Source organism: Muscardinus avellanarius (assembly GCF_963383645.1).
Source record: "Muscardinus avellanarius genome assembly, chromosome: 1".
NCBI lineage: Eukaryota > Metazoa > Chordata > Mammalia > Rodentia > Gliridae > Muscardinus > Muscardinus avellanarius.
In genome coordinates, this window is record NC_137786.1 from 172,688,387 (window position 1) to 172,714,460 (window position 26,074).

Below are 26,074 nucleotides of genomic sequence, written 5' to 3' on the forward strand. Positions count from 1 at the left end.
AAAAAAAAAAAAAAAAAAAACCAATAACTAAACATCCTTCTAAGGACAGCCTTCTAGCCAAAACATAGACTTTGGGACAAGTAAGACCTGCATTCCGGCCTTTGTTTAGACAAGTTTTATAATTTCTGCATCTTGGTTTCTCCTTGAAAACACATCAGTTAATATCTAAGTGGTGTTTGGAGGCTTAAGCGAAAGAACATCTGCACAGAGTACCATCAACAGGCGGCCCAGAGCGGGCGTTGAGTACGTGCTGTTCTCACCCCTGCGGGCAGCTGGATCCTTGGAAATTTTAAACCTTCTCAGGTTCAGCAGCTAGGGACCATCCCTGGATGCAGGGATTTTAGGTAATCTGGGATTAAGTAAAGGGGAACCCCACACACTCAGGTTTAAAATGGTGGGGAGCACTCACAGAGCCTGTCTGCTGTGCTGTATCCTCGGCTGCACAGGACAGAAAAAGCCGGACAAGCTGCACCGCTGGCTTTGAGTCACAAAGAGTTTCATGGGGAGGCAGATGATACCAGGCAGATGATAGCTGTGTGGTACTGGACTTTGAGCCTTATCCCTGTGGGCTCCTCAAGGAGAGAGCAATTCATTCTATCCAGGGAAGATCAGATAAGGCATCCACCAGGCAGGGAGCTTGTAAATCAAGTCAGACATTGGAAGAGAAGATAAGAATGGCCTTCTGAAAGATGGAGCAGCCTACACAAAGGCAGAAGACAGCGGACAGAAATGTTGGCAATTTCTCGCACCTGTTTCAGAAGAGTGAACAGTAAAATGTTCATTTGTGCATCTTCCCTCCTTCTGGGCCTCCATCTCCATCTTACTGAAGGCTTCCGAACATACTATAGGAATCCCACTGCACAGCGGTACCCCTGGCTGTCCTCCCCCTGAGGGGAGAGGCTCTGCTGCTCAAACCCATCATGAATCCCTTCCCTACATGCTAGCCCTTTCAGATGCAGGATCCTCTCCAGCAGTCCTTACTCCAGTAGAATTAGTAATAACGTTTCCAGAGATAGACACTGAGGCTACAGTTAAATAACCTGTTTGATGGGAATGGCTGGCAAGTAGGAGAGCTGGACCTAGAAAGCAGATTTTCTGACTCTGTATAGACCATGCTGGCCCTAAGGGGCCTTCTCCGGTGTCACTATGCCCCATACCTGAGGCTCAGAGCAAACAAGTGGGCTTGGCCATCCTGTCTGCGACTTTCCTCTGCTCCTGCAATATAGAGATGGCAGCTCACGTGAACTGAGAGCTACTACGTGCCAGGCAAGCACTGTTGTGTGTGTTAATGTATTTTTCTCATGTAATCTTCTCAATCTTACCAAATATTTGTCAAGTGCCAACTATGTGCTAGGAACCTTTTTTTTTTTTAATGCTACTTTTATAGATGAGAAACTGAAACCCAAGAAGGCGAAGTCATTTGTCCAAAGCCAGATCATGAGAGAGGGAGGGCACTGCTGACATTTGCCCAGGGCCTGCACCCTTCCTGGAGTGCACTCATCATAGTGGGGGTGCTGGAGGACCCAGGCTGGCTCACCCCATCTGAACTGCTGAGAGCAGGAGAGACAGACAGAAACTGACTTATTTTCTCAAAGAAGAAAAATGGACATTCACCCTTTCTGCACTAGGCGTTGTGCATTGAGGGGACTGTCATTTGTACCCAGGTACTGCAGGATTGTGTGGCAAAGAGGAGACCTGGGGGACATTGGGGGACCTTGAGACCCACCACTTACTGACCAAGGCCCCTCGTGGAATCTGACTCTATAGTTCTTCAGGCTTCATCTGGCATTAGTAGGTTGTCACACATAGCCTTTCACTTGGGAGGAAGGTCCTCCTGCCAGTGTGTGGCAGGCAGTGAGATTTGCCAATGCCTGTGAGCCCCAAGTTAGATTTTCTTCACAGCATCCAGTGAGGGAAGAGAAAGAATGCCATCATCCTGAATTGTGCAGCAGCCTTCATTTAATCTCATTGTCTCAATCTTACCACTCAGGCTGTTTATAGGATTCTACAGCAAGATCTCCAGCTTCTGTCTGTCTGTCTGTCTGTCTGTCTGTCTGTCTGTCTGTGTCTCTATGTAGGTGAGCACACAGAGTTTCACCCAACCATGCATGCAGAAAGTGTATTGGAGAGAAGAGACAAGAAAAGAGTTTTTTGAGGGCAGATAGGAGAATTAGATAAATAGCATTTTTCTTTTCCAGAAACTGGAAACCCTCTTTCAACTTGTGTTTTCTAACTTTTCTGTGATGCAGTAGATGTATTAAATACTACCACACATACACCAAGGGGTAGAACACTTAAGTGCCTTACCTGCCACTACACAGCTGGAAAAGGTCAGAGCTGGGGCCTGGCACATACTCCCTGCAGATCTGCTCCACTGCCCATTGAGGTTGGCAGGGAAACCAGCAGAGGAGGAAGGACAAGCAGACATACCATCAGGACAGCACTTGTGGGACTCATGCAAAGTAATGGTAAGGGCCCTGGACAGAGGCTGCCTTCAGCTGCAAGGGACAGCAAGGGCCTCACAGAAGAGGCAATATTTGCAGTAGGACTTGATGAGGGAATTTTCTTTAAAAATAGAGAAGCTAGCCATACATATAGGCACATGCCTGTAATCCCAGTACCTGCAAGGCTAAGACAGGAGGATCACAGGTTTAAGACCAGTCTAGTAATTTAGCAAAACCCTGTTTCAAAGGAAAAAATAAGAAAGGCTAGAGGTTTGGCTCAGAGGTAAAACATGCCTGAGTTTAATTCCCAGTTACACACACACACACACACACACACACACACACACACACACACACACAGAGTGGGCCTGGACAGGCAGGTGTGTCAAGGGACAGAGAACCCCACTTACCATGATATGCCTAAGCAGGTAGAAGATCATCAGACATCATGTTCAATAAGCACTGAATATGCTCATCTGAAGCCATTTCCAGCTGGGCACAGTGGAACACACCTGTAATACCAGTACTTGGGAGGCTAATACAGGAGCTTTGGGAGGCTTCTTCACAGGTTCAAGGCCAGCCTCAGTAAGTATCATGACTCTCAATAACCTAGTGAGACCCTGTTTAAAAACAAAAAATTAAAAAAGTGCTGGAGGTATACTTTGGAAGTAGAATGTTCCTGGGTTCAATCCACAATACAGGAAGGAAGGGAGGAAGGAAGGAAGGAAGGAAGGAAGGAAGGAAGGAAGGAAGGAAGGAGACAGTAGAGGGGAGTAGGAAGGGGAGGGAAGGGAGGGAAGAAGTAAACCAGTTCCATTCTGAAGCGGCAGTGCTTCAAGTGTCTGTTCCAACAAAATCTGAGCAGGAAGGCAGGTCCATACAGTGCTGAGACTGGCAGGTTTTTCCATCTTTGTGTCTCCCCAGTTCTATAACCCATCAGAAAGTAATGGAGTGGCTATGGACAGGTTTAGGTCAACCTGGAGCTGACTCAGATCTGAATTTAGTCTCTACCTTGCATGAGATAGAAACCTTGAGCAAGCTGCTGAACCTCTTTGAGCCTCAGTTTTCTCACCTTGCAGCGAGGGCCATGACCCCTTCCTCTGGGCACTTGGGGAGGACTCAGTGGCACTGGTCATAAGTGTGCGGTGCTGTGTGTGGCATGGTATAGCTTCCTGTTGATGACGGTGCCTGTTATGTATCATTGTGTCATCGTAATCACCATGGCAATGCCTGGAACTCTGAGCCTCCTTAAAGGCCCTAATGGAAGGCTAATCTACACATTCTGTGTAGACTCCAGGAAGGACAACAAGGGCTCATAGCTACTGATAGCCTTGCCATGTGAGCAAACAAGGGCAAAGAGCAAGGAAATGGGATGTGATCCTAAAGAGCTGGAAATTGCCCTGGCGGAGGGCAGGAGACTAGGAAGCTATAGGGAATAAAGAAAGAATACCAAACACTCTGCTCCATTAAATTTTAAAGTGACCTTTCAAAATGCTTCTCATTATGGAGAAATATTACCCCAAGTTTCTAATCCAAGTGGCAGGTTCCATGTTAAGCTGTCTGCCTTCATTCCTCTTGCCGAAGTGAATGTTCCAGAGGGAAAAGGGATATCCTAATCATATACACACAAAACTTCATTTGAGGTGCAGTAGGGACTACTTCCTAATTGACTTGGACCATGGGGAAAAAAATCAGTTACATGGTTGGTGTGCCAAAGGAAACCAGGAAATGGAAGGGATTCTCTGTAGGGCCGAGCCATGGTGCATATTCTGTTGCTGTGGAAAGGTAACATAGCAATGGACATCTTTCCAGAAGCTTTCAGGACTAACCACCCCCAAGTTTTTCTTCTGTACCATTCTATCTTTAGTAGAGGTGAAGAATAGGATAATGTGTTATAATGAGAGGCTGGTCTCAACTATGTTGAGACACCTTTCTATGGAGATGCCTTAGTTAGCCTTGGGGTCAGCATTGGCACTTGGATAGGAGGGGTGCAGAGAAAGGAATATGGCCATGCAGAGTTTATGCCAACATTCCTCTCCCTTGGGAAATGACGGGCACTCTCCCAGGCCTGGCACCGTAGTGTTCTCCTGCCCAAAGCGTAGTGCTGACTGTGCCCCCAGCAAAGCTGTTGGACCAGGCAAGCCATCCCTTGGGTCTCTTTGATGCCCCTATCATTACTGAAGCCTTGATTGTAAAGACCAGACAGGGGCTTTCACTGGGTTTAAGCATGTGGCCTCTAAGGGCCCCTCCCTTGAATGTTTGCTCCCTTGGCAGTGCCCTAATCAGAAACCACTTTGATTCTGATCAGGACTAGTGCAAGCCTGACCTGTCTCCCATGGCACTGGTGTGAGAAGAGTTCAGGGTGGGCAGTTACCAGGGCCTGCTCTAGGATTTCGGTGCTACTGTGATGGATGGTGCAGTTATAGCTGACTCAGGAGCCCTGGCTTTCCAGAGATACAGAATTAAATTAATAGTATCTGCTTTGTGACTCTGTTTTGAGGCCCCTGATTCATAAAATGGGGTTACTAGTAGCATCTGCCTGAAAGAGTTGTTCCAATGATGTAATGACTGTGATTCCTCTAGCATTTTATCATGCACAGGTCAAAATTTTAATAAGTGAGAGCCAATGTTTTATAATAATTCTCATGATGTTTGCTTCCTCCCTTTCCCTTCTTCTTCACTCCTCTGGAGCAGATACTGGAGTAGAAATGGAAGAAATTATCCCTGACCTGCAGGGAATGCATGATGGTCTGACATGGCCTGTCTGTGGGTTCATTACTCTTCCCATAGGCCTACAGAGATAACTCCTTGCATCCAGGAGGCAGCCTAATGGGAGGGAAAGCAATGAGGATGGGTTTCCTCTTTTCGCAGGGTCTTCCACTGTGAATTCAAGGCAGGGTCATTTAGTGGAAAGATCTCAGAACTAGGAGCCTGAAGACATGACCTCAGGTCAAACCCAAGTCCCACCACAAGTACACTAACCAAGCCAAGATCTCATCTGTGCTGTGAGGTGCGGGTGGACCCCTGAGCCCCAAAAGTCAGCATAGCAACCTCCCCCAACACCAGAGTAGAAACTTGGGGCTCCCTGATTTCCCCAGGCCTGGTAGGGCCTTATATGTCACTCTCTCAATGGAAACTTTGATACACCACATGTGTCATGATCCAACATGATCGTGATGATGGCCATACCCACAAAGAAGGCTGCCATCTTTAGCGAAAGACAGTCAAATGCCAAGCCCCATAACCAGCTTATAAAACACATCACCAACTGGGCATGACAGTGCGCACTTGTACTTGGGAACCCAAGACAGAGGGTTGCAAGTTCATGGCCAGTCTTAGCAACTTAGAGAGGCTTTCCACACCTTAGTGAGACCCTCTCTCAAAGTAAAATAGGGTTGGGAGTATAGCTTGGGGATGCAAAGCCCCTGGGTTCCATTCCCTGTACCACAAACAAACAAAAATAAACAACACCATCACCTTTCATCTCCTTGAAAATGGGTATTATTATCACCATTTTATTGATGAGGAAACTGAGACCCAAAGAGTGAAGTAGTCACACAACCTGGCCATCGGAGCCTGAGAAGCAAACCAGGTCTTTCTGGCTACAGAGGCCCCCTGCTCATAACCACTGTGCTTCACTGCCATTTTTTTTTTTTTTTTTTAATCTGGCAGGGAAATGTCTGACCAACTAGGCTAAGGTTAGTCCAAAGGTTGGGGGAAGCTGGCCAATCCCTGCATTAGAGATGTATAGAAGAGGGCTTGGTAAAAAGGTCTTGGGGAAAGGTGCCCAGCAAAGACATTCTATTACTGCAGTAATTATTGACTCTATACTGTACAAGTCTTGTTCTGGCCCCGCTTCCTACAACTTGCCTGCCACCATGGCTTCTCAGGGTTCCCAGTTAACTTACTGTTTTTCCCCTGTGTGGGCTGTGGGCACACCTGTTTCCCACTGTGGAGCCCAAGTCCCGACCCCCCCACACACCTAGATAGACAGAAGTGCTGAGCAGCTGCCATGAGCCCTCGCTGTGAGGCCTCCCTGCCCACTGCATGGAGTGCTGCAGAAAAATGAGGAATGGTGCCCAGGCCATCCTCCAGAAAATCCTTAATTTGGTAGTGAGAGACAGTAGCCCTGATTGTTGCAGTCAGGTTTCTCCAAAGACAGGAGGGAAAGCGGTATATTTATTGGATTTAGAATTAGCCTCCACGTGGTCACGACTGCTTTCTAGTGATTGTGCTTTTAAAAGCTGTTTTATCTATTGGGCAAACCTTTCTCATTCCTGTGCCCAAAGTCTGTCACCTCACAGGAATAGGTGCTTGTCCTTAGCACGCAGGGGAATTGTGGGGAATAGAGGGGAAAAGAAAAAGATAATGTGACAGAACTTCCTTCAACAAAATTTTCCAGGAGATACAAGAGTTAGAATCACAGCACAGAAGAGTGGCATGGTGGCAGCCGCCATTTATTGAGCTCCAGCTCTGTGCCAGGCAGCTTTCTGAGCAAATTACACATATTTTCCCATTCAACCCTTTGCGGTAGATGGTATTATCTTCATTTTACAAGTGAGGAAGGTAAGAGTCAGCAAGGCTGGTAGTTTGCCCAGAGTCACCACTAAATACGATGGAGCTCTGAGCGCACTGGGTGGACTCTGTTGAGAAGGCTGAATCTGCACACAGACAAGTGGCTGACTTGCAGTTACGTGGTTTTGACTGTGCGATGAGGATGTGAAAACGTGGGGCTCGTCCCTGAAAAGAGAGCCCCTTAGCAAGCTGTCCCCAAAGAGCAAATCTGAATTTTGCTGTCAGCCAATGAAGGCCAATTTGCCTTCATTTAAAAATAAATAATTTAGCCATCCTACCTCATCAGTAGTAAGATGTACAAGGAGGAAAGCCTAGACTTTGGAGCCATTCCAATCTGGGTTCAAATCTGGCTTTATCACTTCCTATTTGTGTGTCTTTGGGTAAGCTGCAGGGCCTCTCTGAGCCTCCAGATTCTCCACTCATTAGACCAGTTTCTCAAGGTTCACATAAGGAAAGTAGGAGAGAGCAAAGGTAACCTCCCAGTCTAGCGCCTGACACATGGCATAGGTGGGAAGTTAGGACCTTCTCCCTCTGCCTGCCACCCTTCTCTTTTACCTATTATGCCTGAGACTTAATTGTGGAGCTTCCTTCTTAATGTGAAACGTCACTAAAGTGCATTTGGAAACCAGAGAACAAAATGTATTCATAATCTTACCACTATGATTCAAAGCCTAGTGTGATTTCTAAGTTTTTCTTTACAGATTTTTTTTTTTCATCTCTATATCTGGTTTTACAGAGACACAGTCAGGAAAAACATGTGATTTTGTGTCCTGCTTCTTTCTCCCTTAACATTATATCTTCAGCATTTCCCTCATGGCTGGTTGTCATAGTTATTGTTTTATAATCAGTGCCTTGTAGTCCATCCTGTATCACAATTTGGCCAAGCTGTTCTATTTTTAGACACTGGTTGCATCCAATTTTTTTTCCTATAACACTGCAGTATACTCTCCCTGTCCCTTGCTTCCTGTTCCAGAACTTTTAAATAATATGGCTTTATAGTAAAACCAGGAATAGAACCTGGGGGATAAAAAAATCTTATTTTTCCTTGTTGTCACTTTGCCTTTTTTTATGTTGTTGTTGTTACTTTCCAATGATTTTATGAAAGTGACTCTATTTAAAAACAAACTCCGCCTAAATTTAAGCCTTAATAAAAACAGGTAAATGGGTATCAATCTGGCTGGGTTGGGTCTCACTGCCTTCTGAACCTGAAAATGGGTGGACTCTATTGAGAAGGCTGAATTTATTTTATAAATTTTATTTGTTTATTTGATTTTATTTTATTGTGGTACTGGGGATGGAACCCAGGGGCATTCTACCTCTGAGTGACACCCTCAGCCCTATTTTTTATTATTTATTTTGAAACAAGGTCTCACTGAGTTGCAAAGGGCCTCACTATGTAGTAGCTGAGGCTGTCCTCGAACCACAATCCTCCTGTCTCACCCTCCCAAATTCTGGGATTACAAGCATGCACCACCACGCCTGGCTTGAAAATGCCACTTAAATCAACAGTGCCAGCTGGGCTATAATCTCAGTAATCGGGAGGCTGAGACGGTTGGAGGCCAGCACAACTTAGCAAGAGCCTCAGCAACTTAGTAAGATCCTGTTTCAAATTTTAAGAAATAAATAAAAAGAGCTGGTGGGGGGGGGGGCGTAGCTTGGAGATAGAAGCTTCCTGGGTTCAAGCCTCAGTACCAAATAAATGACAGGTGATGACAGATAGATAGATAGATAGATCCTTGTGGATTTCACCCTCTCTATTCTCTCCCTCGAGCTGCTAGTGTACAAATACAAGTGGGTTTCTGTATTAGGTTTGGGGAAAGGAAGCCTGGGTTCTGGCAGCAGGAATTCTCCTGGGTCACATTGCAGAGCCCTGCATAATGACTTTGTTAATTGTCTCCTGCTGGCTGGGTGCTGGGGAGTCTTCAATGTCTGAGCTTCTATAGCATTTCTTAAAAATGTCAGGTTGGAACTTGCACTTTCTGAGCCATCTCTCATGTCTTGCTAAGCAAGAAAAGGCAACAGGAAAATGTCAGCCCTGGGATCCGATTGACCAGAGCCAAGGAATCAGAGCTTCTGCCGCCCTGGCTCTGGGCTTTTAGAAATCATTAACATTTCACTGTGGGTGATCCCGGGAACCCACTACCTTTCCATAGCCCTTTCCTGAACTCTTTAGCATCTTTTCACCTTTTCAGTGAATTACAAACTAGTCTAAGGGGGAAAGCCAGAGTTTCTTATCTGGGTCACATTCAGTATACTTGAGCTGCGTTTTGTATTATAGTTATAAATACACATGGCAGGGTGTAATTTAGATAATCCTGTGAAATACACTAGTAGTGGGTGGTTACTGTTAATTCTTCAGAGAATGCAGAGCACAGTAATTATAATTTATATTGTTTCAGTGGTCTGGTCCATTCTTAACAGGCTGGAAAATACCATTTGTATTTCTTAGCTTGTTTTTTTTTTTTTTTTTTTAATCCATGACTGTTATTTCCATATCACCTGGCTAACATACATTTTTTTTTTTTTTTGCTTTCCATAACTTTAAGTAAGGGCCAGAGAATATTTATTAGCACCATAACTCCCTACCCCCACCTCCAGCCACCAATATTTATTTCTGCCTTTCCTTGCTGGTGTCTTTATGTTGCCCATATCTTTTATTTAAAGTAAAATATGAGCTGGGCATGGTAGAGCACACTCGTAACCCCATTAGTTGGGAGGGTAAGACAGGAGGATCACTGGTTTGAGGCCAGCATGGGGTAACTTAGCAGGACCCTCTTTCAAAATAAAAAATAAAATAGGGCTACGGGTGTAGCTCAGAGGTAGAATAGCCCTAGGTTCAATCCTCAGTACACCAAAAAAGAAAAATAAAGTAAAATATGAAAATAGAGGAGATGTGGTTTGGGAACACTGGCTGCTGAGTTTGAAAATTGCCTCCCACTAACCACGCTGTGTGTCTTGGGATAACTTACTTTGCCTTTCTGAGGAAGTTAGAGTATGTTACTCTAGCTCAGTTTCTATTCCAGCTCCATGGTACACATTCTCTACTAATGTTTTCTCAACCTACATTGACATGAGGATGAAATCGAATACTGTAAATAAAGCATTTGGCACATACCGCACATGCAAATAGCAAATGGCATCAGTCTTTGTGTTGCTGCTGTCCTTTAGGTGGCTGTGGGGAGCAGCCCTGAGCTTGCTGTCTCCCGCTGAGCGGGAGAGGACAGTCTCCCGCTGAGCATGTGCCTGTCCTTTGGAAAGAGGAAAATAGAGCAGACTATTTCCCTTCTGCTCCTTTTCCTTTGCCTATTACCCAAGACTATAAAACTAACCACCAACCAAAGAGCACAGTGAAAGAATTCAGCAGTCGATAGCATGACATAATTCAGACCCTGCATCACATACTAAGGTCCCTTATATTTTGGCTTTAAGATGACATTGCTGTGTGACTGTCACCTCTCTCTCTCTCTCTCTCTCTCTCTCTCTCTGTACTGGGGATTGAAGCCAGGGTCATTCTACCTCTAAACTACACCCCCAGCCCTTTTTATTTTTTTATTTAGAAACATGGTCTCACTAAGATGCTAAGGGCCTTAGTAAGTTGCTGCAGCTGACCTCAAACCGATAACCCTCCGATCTTAGCCTCCCATGTACTGGGATTACGGGCATGCGCCACCATGCCGGGCTACTTCCCATATATTTTTTGTTTGTTTGTTTTGTTTTGGCAGTACTAGGGATAGAACCCAGGAGCACTGTACCTTCGAGCGACCCTCCAGCCCTATTTTTTAGTCATTTTATTTTATTTATTTATTTATATTTTATTTGTTTATTTATTTATTTATTTATTTATTTATTTATTGCTGGTACTGGGGTTCCTGGAAACCCTTCTACCTCCGGGCTACACTTCCAGACACCTATTTTTTGTATTTTTTATTTGGAAACAGGGTCTCTTAAGCCAGGAAGATCGAACCTGCGCGATCCTCCTGTCTCCGCCTCCCAAGAGCGGGGATTACAAGCGTGCACCACCACGCCCAGCTAGTCATTTTATTTTTGGAACAGGGTCTCACAGAGTTTCAGAGGGCCTCACTAAGTAGCTGAGGCTGTCCACAAACTGCAGTCCTCTTGTCTCAGCCTCCCGAATGCTACTACAAATGCTATTACAAACCTGCGCCACCTCGCCTGGCTCTACTTCTCATATCTTAATGTCTGCCCCATCCTACACCTGTATCTAATTCTGCCTCCCAGCAAGCCATTTCTCAGATGAATCTTGGTGACCCTGGCCTCACCTCCATACTCTCCAGCCTCCATAGTTACTCCTGGATTGCCGGGTCTCCTGGGAGTCAGCCTCAGTTGGAGGTGGACACAGAACTACACTTTCCCAAGGGGTCTGTCAGGAATGTCCTTCCACAGGTCATAGAGACCACACATCAGCCTCAGAGCTTTGTGGGCCAGTGTGTTTGCAGGGGGCAAAGTAGAAAAAAAAAGGGCGCCAATAACTACCGCCCCAGCTGTGGTCCTTCCTGCCATATTGGCTTCCCCTGGGACCCCGGGCCTAGCAAAAACTTGCTTTTGCATCGTCTTAAAATGAATAGAAAGCTCTGACAATAAAAATGTTTCTCTGGGAGCTGTGAGAGTTCTATTCATTCTGGAATTAGTTAATTCTCATGACCTTTTAACAAGACAGCACTTTCGCACACGTAGATGAGATAATTGATTCTAATGGGAAAGAAGCGCTGCTCGTTTAGCTGCGTGTATCTGAGTTGTCTGGGAGTTCAAATAAGTTCTCCATTACCTTTAGAGTTGACGATATATAGATTGAAACAGTAAGGATGTAAGCAGAAATGTGAGCTAATACAGCCTGGGAAATAGAGCATTCCCTCCTTCCAAGCAAGTGAATAGTTTTATTATTGTCAACCACTCAGACTGAGTGGCGAGCACCTCTCTCAGTACCTGGTACCTGAAATTGTGCCCAGTAAATGCCAGCCACCATGCTCATTATTATTACCAGCAGCACAAATGTTAGAAAACATGGTGGTCACACATGTGTGCACTTTGCAAAGCACTTTGCCACCCGGTACTTCATCGATACCACAGTCTTTTGTGATATCTATATCCCCACTTCTCAGATGAGACTACTGTGGTTAGGATTCAAAACCAGTTTTTTTTTTTTTTTTTTTAACTCCAGTACTGCACCAGAGTCACCAAAGAGAGAGCAAAGGGTGGATGTCATTGCTGTGGCCAGAGCACAGCCTCCTGGCTAAATTAAACATGTGTGCATCCCCTGAGTGGCTTGGCTTTGGACCTAAAGTGAGAAGACTGTGCTGCATGCTCCAGGCACACACTAAACCATCACCCATGACATTGTCCATAACCCCGGGCCTCTTGCACAACTGCCTCTACCTCACACGATCCCACATTGCTACCTAAAAAGAGACACAAAAGCCATGGAGGCCGCTAATGTGCAGACAGAGCTGTCTCTCTCCTGCCGGCTTTGCTAGATCCAGCCACTGAGAGGGAATGAGACCAAAGGTAGAGCCTGGGCCTCCAGGCTGGAAAGACTGGCAGCGTTCTCAGGATTCCAACAGTTCCCGTTCTAGTCTAGACTCTGCTGCTCATTGGCTGCTTAGCCTTGCATCTGTCTGCTTGTCTTTTTTTCCCTTTGTTTCCTCATCTGTACAGTGAAGCTCTTCACGCTCTCCTTCCAGGATTGTTGTGAGAATAAAAGGAAATGCTGTTCTCAGTCCCCTTACCACAATGTCTGAGACATGGGGCATACTCACAAGAGTTTTATAATTATCACAGTTTTCACGTACTGGAATTTAAAAAAGTAATCTGCTTATTACTGAGACATACCGGTACATCTTTATGGGGCATTGTATGATCATTTGATACATATGTCCAATGCATGATAATCAAATCAGGGTAATAAGCACTTCCACCTTCTGGGCGTTCATCGTCTGTGCATGTTGAGAACTCTAGCCTTTGAGCGTTGATGAACACCTCCACAAATTGGGTACGGTGATGTTGCCATAGGATTGGACACAAAGTTATCTGGCACACAGCCAGTCACACCTCAGGTCCCTAGTAAATATTATTATAGGCCTTCACATCTCTGTAGCTCGTCCCTGAGTTCTCATGGCCTTCTTTCTGGGTCAGTCACACCCAAATCTGGGCCTTGTTCTTCTGCATGGATTCTGTTGTCTGTCTTCTTTCCTTGCCTGAAAGTTCATGGAAGCAAGAACAGCCTAATCCAATGGTGCCTCCCCAGAGTCGACCTGAGAGGGAGCTTTTAGAAAATGTTCATCAAAGGAATGGATGCCACACACTGCATGTGGAGGCGGTGGGCTATCTAGGAATTTGCGTGCTTACTCTGCATGTGGAAAATTGGAGTAGACATCCTGGAAGATGTGGGTCTGCACTACTGACGAGGCCCAACGCTTGATTCCAAAAGTGGAGTTTGAGCAGGTGTTTCACACTAGAACACAGACCTTTTTGGAAATAGGCTTTTCAGCCTTCTTGGGCATTGTGTATCTCAGGCAGTGTTCACTCTTTACTCTCGTGGCCTCTTTTAGCAGACTATTAGCAGTTGCTACATTGGGGAAATAATTTAACAAAAATACATGTGCATGGTATAAAATGAAAATGTGCAGGGCGTGGTGGTGCAGCATTCGAGAGGCTGACACTGGTGGGTCAAGGTTGGCAGACAGCCTCAGCTACTTAGTGAGGCTCTCCTCAACTTACTGAGACCCTGTTTCAAAATAAAGAGGACCCTGTTTCAAAATAAAGAGAATTAAAAAATAGGGCGGAGGGTGTAGCTCGGAGATCAAATGCCCCTGGGTCCCATCCCCAGACCTGCAAAAAAAGAAAGTAAAGAAAAGAAAAGAAAAGAAAAGAAAAGAAAAGGAAGGAAGGAAGGAGAAAGAGAGAAGAAAGTCAGACAGACATGTACATGGTACAAAATTAAAATGTGCAAATGGTGTATGCTGAAAAGCAGGTCTCCCTCCTATTCCTCACCTAGACATCTCTTTCCTTCATAGGACACACCCATGATTACAAATGTCTTTTATAGCCTTCTAGAAATCTTTGATACAAATACAGGAATTTTTTAACCCAAAGGCACTATATCAAATACAGTCGTCTTCATGTTATAGATTTCATCCCAGAAAAAAAAAAAAAAAACCACACACACATAGGGAGCTGCACGCATAGGGACTTTCATAATGCTATGTTATTTTGTTATGGATATAATCTACCTAGCCCCTTATCCATGGACTGCTTTATAAAATTTTGCTATTAAAAAGTATGTTGTGCTGATTAGCCCTGCAGGTACATCATTTAGTATACGTGTGAATATATCTGGAGAAGAAATCTCTAGAATTGCAACCTTTAGGTTCTGGGGTAAAGAGTGTGCATGTTTTAAATTCAATAGCTTTTATTAAATACCAGTTTATGCTCACACCAGCAAAGTAGGAGAGCGCTGGCTTCCCATTCTCTGCCAATATAGCGTATTTTCAGTCCTTTTTATCTTTGCCAAACCATATGTGAAAAATAATATTTCAGAGTTTAACTTACATTTCTTTCATCATGAGTAATGTCAGGAGTCTTTTCCTAGGATGCAGAGCACTGGTATTTCTTATTCTATAAACTGTCTGTTCATATCCTGTTACCTACTTTCCTACTAAGCTACTGGACTTTGCTTATTATTTGTAGAAACTTTTTATATTAAGGAAATTAACTCTTTGTGTCACATATTGCAATTTTTTTCCTCCAGATTGTCATTTATCTTTTGAAACAAAAGAATGAAACCTCCTGAACCTTCCTCCACCCCCAGCTCCACTAGACTGTGAGCCCCTGGAGGACAGGGTCCAAGCCTTAACCACCTCTGTGTCCCTAACCCCTGTTGCGGGGCCTGGCACTATACGAGCTCTCTTCAGGGCTCTTGTTAAACCTAACTGGATGTCTCAGCTCCCTGCCCCCCGACCCCTCCCTTATGGCTTGGGAGCTCCGTTTCCGCCACCTGCAGAAAAAGATGACTTTTCTCATTGCTCACCACAGCCATGCACCTGTTTGGCCTAAACTGGCACCTGCAGCCGATGGAGGGGCAGATGTATGAGATCACGGAGGACACAGCCAGCAGTTGGCCTGTGCCAACGGACGTCTCCCTGTATCCCTCGGGGGGCACTGGCTTAGAGACCCCTGACAGGAAAGGCAAAGGAGCCACGGAAGGTAGGGTTGCTGCGTTGTCCGTGTCGTGAGTCCTCTGTGTCTGCCTTTGAACCAAGGAGAACTCCATTTTGCCTGCCGTGTGCCTGGCTCACAGCTTCATGCTCTGGCGCTTCCTGCATCCCTCTGCACTCCACGGCGGCTGCCATCCACCTGTGTCTTCATCGTAGTTCCGTGTCATTGTGAGCTCAGAGCAGCGTTCAGTGATATCCCATCCCATAGCTCGAGGGAAGCATCACGGGCTTTCACACCCTGGGCTGGCCATCTTTGTGCGGGGTCAAGAAGGGACTTCTGGGAACATCTCATGGGATCATTAGGCAGCTATGGGATGGGAGTGGGGTATGGCGAGGGTGGTGGCAGGTGCCGTGTCATCATGGGGAGGGTTTTGGACTTTGTGGTTCAGTGGAAACATCACTTCGGGTGCTCTAGTATTTACCAGCCATGTGACCTTGAACAAGACACTTTCATTTTTTTCTGAGCTCCAGATACCTCATCTGTGGCAATAACAGTAATCATCAGTGTTTGCATGGCATGTCTGTTTCAAAGCTTCTTGCTAAGAGCATTCCATTCCGTGTTTAGTTCTCACAGAAACCCTGTGAGGTAAGCATAGTTTTTATGCCCATTCTAGATGTAAAAACGAAGAATTATGTTAATTAAGTGACTCACAGGGTCATACAGCCAGCAGATGGTAGTGTCTGGAAAATAAGCCCAGGTCTGTGAGTCCAAGACTCTTTTTCTCTGCATAATCTTCCCAACCTGACCCACCTCATAGTTACAGGACCCCAAAGGAGATGTGGGTGTGAAATCTGATTGTACAATAAAACATGAATATTTCCATCAGTGATAGAAGTGATGGCATTTGGGATTTGGTGTTTTTCAATAGGAATCAATAAAACTGAGGATCTAAATTTTTCAGGAATCTTTCTAATATGCCATGGATACAAATTCTTTTTCTGTTAGCACAAGTGGCACAGACTCACCAAAACTGGGACCAGGAAAGACATCTGAGCTCATGGACCACTCTGGTTTTTATTCTGAGCAGTGCAGCCATCTCTTCTCCTGCATCCGCTGTGACCTGCATTATCTCCCTGGTTTTCCTTAGTCAACAAGGAGGCCATGGCCTTCATTGCTCACAGCTTATTTCCTCTCATCTACGTGAACTTGAGGGTCATGTCTTCTGAGCCTCTTTGTCCTTTCAAAGATTTGCCTTCCAGCCATCAGATTAGTTGACAAGGTGGTGTGTGCTTGGTCATGCTGTCTACTTATGACTTCTGAAATGATGGTGCTGAGGTGCAAGGTCAACTCTTGACCTGTGATTATTATTAAGAGAAGTAAGAACGGGGGACATTTCCAGAAAGCCAAACAAGAACCCTACACACAATTTTGAGGGGCTAAGAGGTCCTCACCTTTGCAAAGATTTTTTAAGACTTAAAACATTGAATAATTTCTGCTTTCTTTGTCCCTTAAAAGAATATGGAGAGAGGGAGACCACATGAATGGAGCCATTGGAAGAGCTCTGAGTTAGGAGTTAGGAGCCCTGAGTTCAAATCCAGCTGTTGCCACTGATCCATGGTACAACCTTAAACAAATATACTCAAAAGATATTCTGGGCTTTATTTCTCTCCTCTTCAAAAGGATAGTAAATTATATTATGTTTAAGATTCATTACATTTTGCAATTTGCACATATAAATTAGCAATAGAACCATCATAATGATTAACTAAGGGCTCTTGAAAATTTGTTTGAGATGGCTCTGTCCAAGGTTCTTTCTCTTGGCATGTGATGCTTGCATCCGTTTATAACATCAGGTGCCATAGTTGAATAGTGTAAAGAAAAGCCTGTCTTTAGTTCAGCGTATAAGAACATAGATTTAAGATATGCTTAGCCCTCAAGGAATCAGTCAAGGGTCTTATTTAGCAAAATGTATTTTCTTCCCTTCCTGACCTCTAACAGACATTCTCTAAACAGGAGTTGAATCTATCTGATATCTCCCAATCTAATGAAATTAGTTTGTGGGTTCTTTAGATTTTGCTTAGTTTTTCCAAAGAATCAGAAGGTACAGATAAGAGGCAACATAAAGTTGTGCCAGCTTATTGGTTTATTTTAATTGGAGCGTTTTTGCTTAAAGGGATTATCTATCATTACTCATGCAAATGGAAATCCTGTTTACAAACCCCTTAAATGCAGTGCAGTGCTGGAAAGTGGTCAGCATCAGAAGCAATTACTATGACAAAAAAGTACATCACTCCAAAAAACAGAACACAAAGCTTCTTATAGTTTATGTAAGACCACATGGTTCTTACTTTTTTTTGCCCTGATCAAACCAATGTCTATTCAGTTTATGGTTTTAATTGTGATGCTAAAACTCTAGCTCTTTAGACACATCCCGGGGGAAAAGTCTTTAGCCCTGATGTGAGTGCCTGTATCTTGTCCCTGCTGAGGGTATCAGGGAGAAGAGCTCATTCCAAAATTAAGGTCAGAGTCCCTATACCATGATGACAGGGGAAAGCAGCATAGTATGACAGAGAGAGTACAAATGTGCCTTGGAGCCACATGACCCAGCTTGTGATTCTTGACCCTGCCCTCTATTGGTTATCTTAACTCAGGCCAGTTATTCTATCTCCTTGGCCTTAGTTTTCTCATCTGTAGAATGAGGATGACAATATCTATTCTTTCAAAGGTGAGAGGTAAAGAGACATTCAACAAACGTGCATTCTCCTCTTCTTGTCCCTTCAAATCCCAAGCCACTCCATCTCAGTTATAAAAATCCAGGCTACTTAACATTTGCCCCCTCAAATCCTCATAAGGTTTTGGATATTTTTTAATATCTTTAAAGAATATATATTTTAATTATACAAATTAAATACATTATAATCTCATCTTATGTTCATTGTGTCTTTGAGAATAACATCATATTGTATTTTCAAAGTGGCTGTAACCATTTCAGGGTCGTCACGGGACAGAAACCAAATACAGCAGCTTTTCAAAGCAAAGCCACAAGAACTTGTGTTATGCATTAATGGGAAGGGGGGGAAAAGGATTGAATAAACAAGCATTCTGATGGTTGAATTGGTGGGCTAGGGATAGCATTTTCTTCTTTCTACAATGAAATCAAAATTGCCCATCAGTTTGAACCATGCAAATTGCTGCACACAGGCTCAGCTGGGCTCTCCAAGACGGAACAGCTTATTTTGATAACCAAATAAATTTCAAACAGTTGCTAAGGAAACTAAAGGATTCTTTGTGCAAGTTATTGCCTTGAAAAGAATCACAAAAGGTGGCAGGAGGGGGAGATCTTTAGTTGATTAGGAATTTCGAACCTATATCGATAGGTCTCAGTTCAGGAAAGTAAAAACTGTGATTGTGAAGCACGTGGAATTTCCGTTCTTCTAAATCTCCCTTGTTTGACTGAGCTATCCAATCATTTCAGCAATTTGTTGAGAGATTTCTTTTATAGCCATGATTGCATATTTGCACAGCATTGCTATAGGAAGCCTGAATCTATCTAGCTTTACAAATAAAAAGACTATTGCCAGAGGAATATACCCTGTGACACCTAATCACTTCATGCTGTTGGGGTTGGGTACCCAGTTCTGAGTTTAACTCTTTGCACTTCTGGTAAGATTTGGAGTTACCTGATGGTGGTATAGTGTCCTTCTCATGAATGTCTTGAGACCCTGAAAACTTTGGGATTTGTTTGTAGGCTCCTAATTCAGAAAAATGATCAACTTGAACCCTAGACTGCCAGGACGTTCTTCAATGGGCCTTGAACCTACCTGGTCAAGCCTTGATATTTAGTCCGCTAGGGCTGTGAATTCAACTGGACTCTCATTCTTTAAGAGGGTCCATGTACCTCACCACCACCACATACACCACTGTAAAGGTCTTTTTGGAGTTTTAATAAATCACTTATCAACTACTCATCAATTTAATCCTCTTAGAAACCATATTCTAATAAGTAAAGAGGAACCCCAAATAGCTATATCTCTAAATGGGATGCTAAGCCTCAGTAAATAGATTTTAGTAGTGTCTTGAAAAGTAACTGAACTGATATAAACAAAGGTACCCATCAATATAGTTGTAACTCATTAAGTGGTATCTCATACTACAATTAATACTATTACCTCTACTTTTATTACTGTTTCTTCTACTAATGTTTATTGTTACTATTATTATATTCCATAACGTAGGTAAAAATAAGATTTTTATCTACTGAACTATTTCCCTCTCTCTGTCTCTAGCCTCTGCCCTCCCTCATTACCCCATTCATGGTGGAATTTGCTTTGCGATAGGAAATTTCCTATCCAAGTGCTGACTGCATGACTCAGAATTAAGGACAATAATCTTAAAGGAGCTGGAAAGAAGAAGGCAATAAGATCTTTTAAAAGGCAGCAGAGGAGGGAAGCATCTCCCTGGGCCAGCCCCAGCCCAGCGGATCTCAGGTGTCTTTCCTAAGTAAAGGTGAGCCGGCTGCTCACTCTTTCTCCTCAACAGCCCTCATCTCATCCCAGTGGAGACCACTGGAGACCAAGGTCCTAGTGGGAGTGCAACCTAAGCCAGAATTTACCAATGTTTTGTTTTTTTGTTTGTGTGGTACTGGGGATTGAACCCAGGGGCATTCCACCTTCAAGCCACACTCCCAGCCCAATTTTATTTCTTATTTGGAAACAGGGTCTCACTAGGTTGATGAGAGTCTCACTACTTGTGGAGACTGTCCTTGAACCTGTGATCCTCTTATCTCAGCTTTCGAAGAACAGGGACTGCAGACATGTGCACCACATGCCTGGCAGAATTTACTATTTTGTATATACATGAAAGAATTTTTTTCTCACTTTGTCCCACCTGGTTGAGACACTAGAAAGTGTTATGAAAATTCCCTTTTGCCACCCCCTCTGGGGTAAGAGCCAATGTACTTATGCCTCTGGGGCCTGCAGACCTCCAAAGGAAGTCTCTGGGCTTGACCTCTGACCCATAAGGCTGCAGAACGTAGCTGATATAGTAGCTGTCTCCTAAAATATGCTCGATAGAGGAGAAAATGAACTATGCAGACATCTCCAGCAGCATGCTAAAAAGAGGAAGCAGTTTTCCATTATTTATTTTCAGACACAGGAACTATTTGAATGCAGACAATTCTCAAATCCCATCAGCTCTGACTCCCACCTACTCACAAAGGAAATGAGCCCTTGGAATTAGCCATCTTGTGCTTCTCTCTCTGCATTCCCTAGGAGGAAAAAGTTCAGAACACAACCTACTTTTGCTTCTCACTTCCTTTTAGCGCTGCCTCCCTAGCAGAATTAAAAGCTGAGGGCATACTATTTTCTACCTGGAATATAAAGGGGTTGCAGTACTGGGACCCCACAAATCAGTTAAAGAAGAATGTGAATATTTCCCATCTCCATGCATTGTAAATTTGGCTCCTGTCTTTGAAGTTTGTGACTCAAGGTGTGGTGCAGTGGTTTATGTGTCTGTATTTTCAAGGTAAAAGTCTGGGGCACGTTTCTTCCATAAGGAATTAAATGCAAACTCTTTCTCATGCTAATGACAGAATGCTGTGGTACTTTTATTGATAGAGTGCATTTTAACTTTTTTGTTGGCACATTTTTAATTAAAATAACATTTAACGGTTTGAAGCTAAAAACCTGATGTTTCTGCCTAGGAGTTTAAAGGGAATGATAACATATGGAGAAGTTTAACATTTAAATTGAATTTTATTATTTAAAACAGTAAAATATTTTATGACTACAACAATGCCCTGCCAAGCTCCATTTCAGCATCAAATGTGCTTTGTAAGGAGTCTTACAAAGCTAGGGAAAAAAGACATTTTAATTTCTTATTCCCCAAATGCTTTTTATAAAAAGTTCCACAAACGTGTTTTCTTTACAAATGGATTCATGTTCTTTCGAACATTTTCTAACATCTCTAACAACACAGAGAGCCTTGGAGTCAGAACGCCCAAGGGGTCCTTCCTAATGACAATCTGTGGACTCGATTTGGGGTTTGCAGGGTCCTAAGGGTGGTCTTCCTAAAGTCCCTGTAGTCTCCCCTACCCCCTCCACGTCTTTCAGGAGCCAGAGGTCTGGCAGGAAGTTGAGGTGTATCTCTTCACGTGTGAGTGTGTTTAATTACCAAAGCTAGCCTTTCTTCCTGCCACTTGTGTTACCCCAAGAAAGCAGGCGCTTTCCTGATCAATGATAGAGATGGAAAAGAAAGCCCCCCAACCCTCTGTGGGCACTGGGCACAGGGCTGGGGGCCTGGGTTGAATTTCCAAGTACGGCACAGACTCTGTGTATAAACTTGAGAAATGCCATCAACTTTACCCGCTTTTGCATAAAAATGATATTCACACCCACCCCAAGACCAAGAACCATTTTTCAAACATGGCTCCTCCCTTCAGAAGGACCATCTTTATCAACCCAGTGCTCCAAACTCAATCCCCATCCACAAAGCTAGCCTCGGAATCTAGCCTCCGGTGGAAACAAAATCTAGTGAACTTTTAAAATACCTTACTCCACTCCAGTCACGCTTCCCACTGCCCGGAAAATCATTCCGAGTTGGGAATTCAGCGATGACACCTCACTCCCTCTATCCTTTCTATTTTACCACGCAGCTCTTTACACACATGATCTCACAGAATCACAAAGTTATTCTCGTGTGACTGCCCGTGATTATTTTTAGGATCAAAATATATCTTAACAAGCTGTGGAATTATACAGTAAACAGATGGCCCTTGGGGAGGACCCATACTGCTCTGGAAGAATGCATAATTTTAGCTGAATAATTTGAGCATCACAGGAAAAAAATTTCTCGACCTTCTTACTCCTCGGGGGTAGGGGGTTTGCTGGCACAAAACGTTAGTGAGAAGTGAGCAGAGTCCTTGATGTTGGGTGCTGGGTCCTGGCATTGTGCATGGCTAACTGAGATGCTTTGTTTTCCTCCCCTGTGTCTTGGTAGGAAAACCCAGTAGTTTCTTTCCAGAGGACAGTTTTATAGACTCTGGAGAAATTGACGTGGGGAGACGAGCTTCTCAGAAGATTCCTCCTGGCACGTTCTGGAGATCTCAAGTGTTCATCGACCATCCTGTGCATCTCAAGTTCAATGTGTCTCTGGGAAAGGCAGCTCTGGTCGGCATTTATGGCAGGAAAGGTCTTCCACCTTCACACACTCAGGTAACCAGAGCCTGCTAACCTCCGGGTTCCTGCTCAAATCTTTACCCAGGTCAAGAAGATCAACCCGGATCCTGGCCCCTGAGAAAAACTCCATGTATTTCACAAGCTCTTCATCCATTTGCCTTGCAGACAAGTGAGGTTAAATGCCTGGGCCTTTTTACAAGGAAGAAATTCTAGAAAATTTCTGAAAATATCTTCCTGCTATTACTTAGTCTTCTAATTAAATTACCCAGGAAATGTGATCGAGAGGGGGGAAATATGCTGCATTTGAATCACCTTGTTATCAGCTATGTAACCTTGTGTCCATTACTCACTCTCTCTGAGCAAGTGTCCCAGTCTATACAGTAGGGATGGCAGTACCCACTTTGCAGGGCTGTCATGAAGAAAAACAGAGGACATTTATACAGCAGCCAGCATAGGCCTTGACTCAAAATAAATGTTACATCCCTAGTCTCTTGAACTCCTTCTCTCCTTCAGGGTCACACATTTACTCAGACACATGTGTACCAGAAACACGAAGAACTTGTCCAAGGGGCTGGAGGTGTTGCTCAAAGATAGACCATGTGTTTAGCATATGCAGAGCCCTAAATCTGATCCCCCCCAAATAAAGTTATTCGTGATGATTGGCATATTAACATGAATGTTAGAGAACAGAGACTTGTGCAAGGTCCTCGCAGCTCAGGAATTGAAGCAAAATAAATCATAAACATCCAGAAGACATTCCTAGACCACATGCAGTCTTCCTAGCCCCAGTTGTGAGTTGAGATTTCTAATTAAAAGCTAGATACATTTATTTACTAAGGATAGAGTCACGGGACAATAGAGGGAGCCTGACCCCAATACCCCCACACACATGGCTACAGCACCACCATGCTAGCCCTAACTGTGTGCTTCCAGGCAGTTTTACATGAAGTAGAATATCTGCCTATTGTTTGTTTGTAAGAGCTAGTTGAATAGATAGCCACTCTGCTTGCTTGGTTGCTTGCTAGTAGGCCAGTAGGGATTAATGACCTACCCCTTATTAACAATGCATGCCTGACTTTTCAGGAGTCTTACACTAGCAGTCTCAGATCAATCAGCATTTGTATTTGACACAGCATGCAATTATTGACAGAGTTTTGGGCTAATCCAGTTTAGTTCTTCTAAAATTGCTTCCTGAGACTGGAGCATTAAGAAAAGATCATTGACAACAGACAAATGATGTAAATCAAATCTTCACCTGCCCATGACAGACATCCTGCTCCTATATAACACTCCAGCCTCAGTCCTAAGTCTCTGAGATCCCCGATACTGTATGGAGCCCCGACATTACTGCAGTAGCTAGGCTTCTAGTCATGGGCCTGCCACTGAAAAGGCATGGTTGTCCTGGTACAAATAGAGCAGGGCAAAGACCCACCACATGCAGCAACAGTGACCACAAAACAAGACCCCAAAATAGCACACTAATTATGCCACAATCACAGAGTCAGGGAAATAGTACAGTGAAGGAGCTGGAGCTGGCTGAGCAGCCAACCTGCATCCACGGGCTCCCCTCTCTCAGTTAGTGTCTCCTATGCTCTCAAGAAGCCTCAAGAAAGAATGTTCTATGTGGTGGAGGGGAGCCATTGCTAATTGCACTCTTCCTCGGCTTTTAGTTTGACTTTGTGGAGCTGCTGGATGGAAGGAGGCTCTTGACCCAGGAGGCGCGGAGCCTAGAAGGACCCCAGCGCCAGTCTCGGGGTGTCGTGCCCCCCTCCAGCCATGAAACTGGCTTCATCCAGTATCTGGATTCAGGAATCTGGCACCTGGCCTTTTACAACGATGGGAAGGAGTCTGAGGTGGTTTCCTTTCTCACCACTGCCCTCGGTAAGAAGCCCCACCCGCGCTCTGCAGTCTCTCTGAGAAGGGAAGAGGCTTGGGGGCTCTGGGGGCTGTTGCTGACAAGGGGCTAAATGCGTGCTGCCCAGAGTTGTAGATACTACCGGGAGCATGGCATGAGGCCACCCTTCCTGGGCTTGCTGGACAAGGAACTGGCCTGTAATGCAGGCCAAGGAAGGCAGAGCAGGCTGGGGGGGGCCATCCTGGCCTGGCCCGAGCCCACTGCCTTTCTCGTGTCACCTGTCATGGATGCATGGGCAGCAACTTTCTTTCCAAACCAAGGGGATGGAATGACTAGCAGGCAGGAATCCCGATGAAAAGCCGCACCGAGGCAACGTCTCTCCTCTTGGCACTGTCTCCCACCTGTTTATCTTGAGAGTCTCACTTGGTTCAACTCACTGATGTGTTGTTTTGGTTTTGGTTTTGGGGTTTTTTTTGTTGTTGTTGTTATTGTTGTATTTTTCTTTTGGAGCCAACAACCACTGACTGTGAGAAAATAGAATGAAAGCATGAAGAGAGAGGGTGAGAGTAGCCTTGCAAAGGGCTGGAGGAGCCGTGCAGGCTGGGGTCTTGTTGAAAATAGAAATGTTCTGTACTCTGACAAAGACCAAGCATGTCCAGGTTGACCATGCTTCATTCATAATTTTATACATATTCGAATGTAACTCCTCCATTAATCAGCCTCAGCCCTCTTCCTCTCCTACCCTTCCATTTTAGCTTTGCTGAGGTTTCCCCTCCACTATCTGGAGTCTCTCTGGTATTCCTAATACTCCCCAGTTTGGATATCAGAGAAAACATATGTATCTTCTCTTTCTGTGCTTGACTGGTCTCACTTAGCATAATGTTCTCCAGGTCTTTCCATCTTCTTGTGAATTACATGATTTTATTCTTCTTTATTGCTGAGTAGAATTCCATTGTGTATATTTTCTATAATTTTGCAATCCATTCATCTGTTGATGGAGACCTAGGTTGATTCCATATCTGAGATTTCGTCTAACCCCAATCAGAGTGGCAAACTTATTAAAGAAGTCAAAAAACAACAAATGCTGGGAACCGAGTTTCTGAGTAATGAAAGCTCTGTGTGGTCTGGGGTTCACCTGAGAATTCTTCCATCTGTAGCCTGGAATCTCTCTGACATGCAAAATGGAATTGAATCAAAGTCTTTGGATTTGATACTAGGTTTCCAAAGCTCTTACAAGACCCTGGTTCTTCCTTCTACACTGCACTGGTCATTTCCAGGCCCTGTCCCTCTTGTCTGCAATTTCACTCAGTATTGAGGCACAGAGCACCTTACCATTCTGTATGGGGCATGAATGATAAGCCTCTGACGTCAATGCAGCCTCTTGTGGTAAAGTACAGGAAGGAAAAATACCACTGTGCTGTCCTTGTTCTGAAGATGTTTGTACCCCCACTGGACTCGGCGTGCCTAGAGGTCAGGGACTTGGGTACAGTCTTCTCTGTCTCCCCAGCACCCTGCCCTCATGAGCGGTGTTCCTCCATCTGTAAGGGAATAACCCTGAGCCTGACCTTTTCCCTCACAGGTTCCCACCAGCCAGGATGGTCTGTAGCCACAGTCTTGGCAGGTGCAGTTGGCTCCCACCAGGACATCTTCTTGTCGAGTGGAAAAATGGGCCCAGTTCTGGGTCTCTACCATGAACTTGGGCTTTTATCTCACACAGATCACTCAAGTGTTTAGCTCTTCTTGGGATTCTGGAGTTTGGGGCTGCAGCTCAGTGGTTACTGGTAGCATGAGGCAGAGAGTACAGCTCTGCTCCCTGTCACTGGAGGTCTAGCTCTGGGCCTGCAGAGCAACGA

At 44.4% G+C, this 26,074-nt stretch overlaps 1 protein-coding gene across 4 annotated transcripts in view; it reads left to right on the top strand.

The window, feature by feature from the left end:
- The window catches only part of TENM4 (teneurin transmembrane protein 4), a gene marked incomplete at both ends in the record, with an annotated part of 389,090 nt that overhangs the window by 179,730 nt on the left and 183,286 nt on the right, over positions 1–26,074 (top strand). For all 4 annotated transcript variants that reach the window (XM_080708704.1, XM_080708705.1, XM_080708706.1 and 1 more), the window contains 3 exons: positions 15,069–15,239; positions 22,188–22,402; positions 24,037–24,247. In XM_080708704.1, coding sequence (XP_080564830.1) covers positions 15,069–15,239; positions 22,188–22,402; positions 24,037–24,247 — 597 coding nt within the window. The remainder of the gene's footprint in view (positions 1–15,068; positions 15,240–22,187; positions 22,403–24,036; positions 24,248–26,074) is intronic.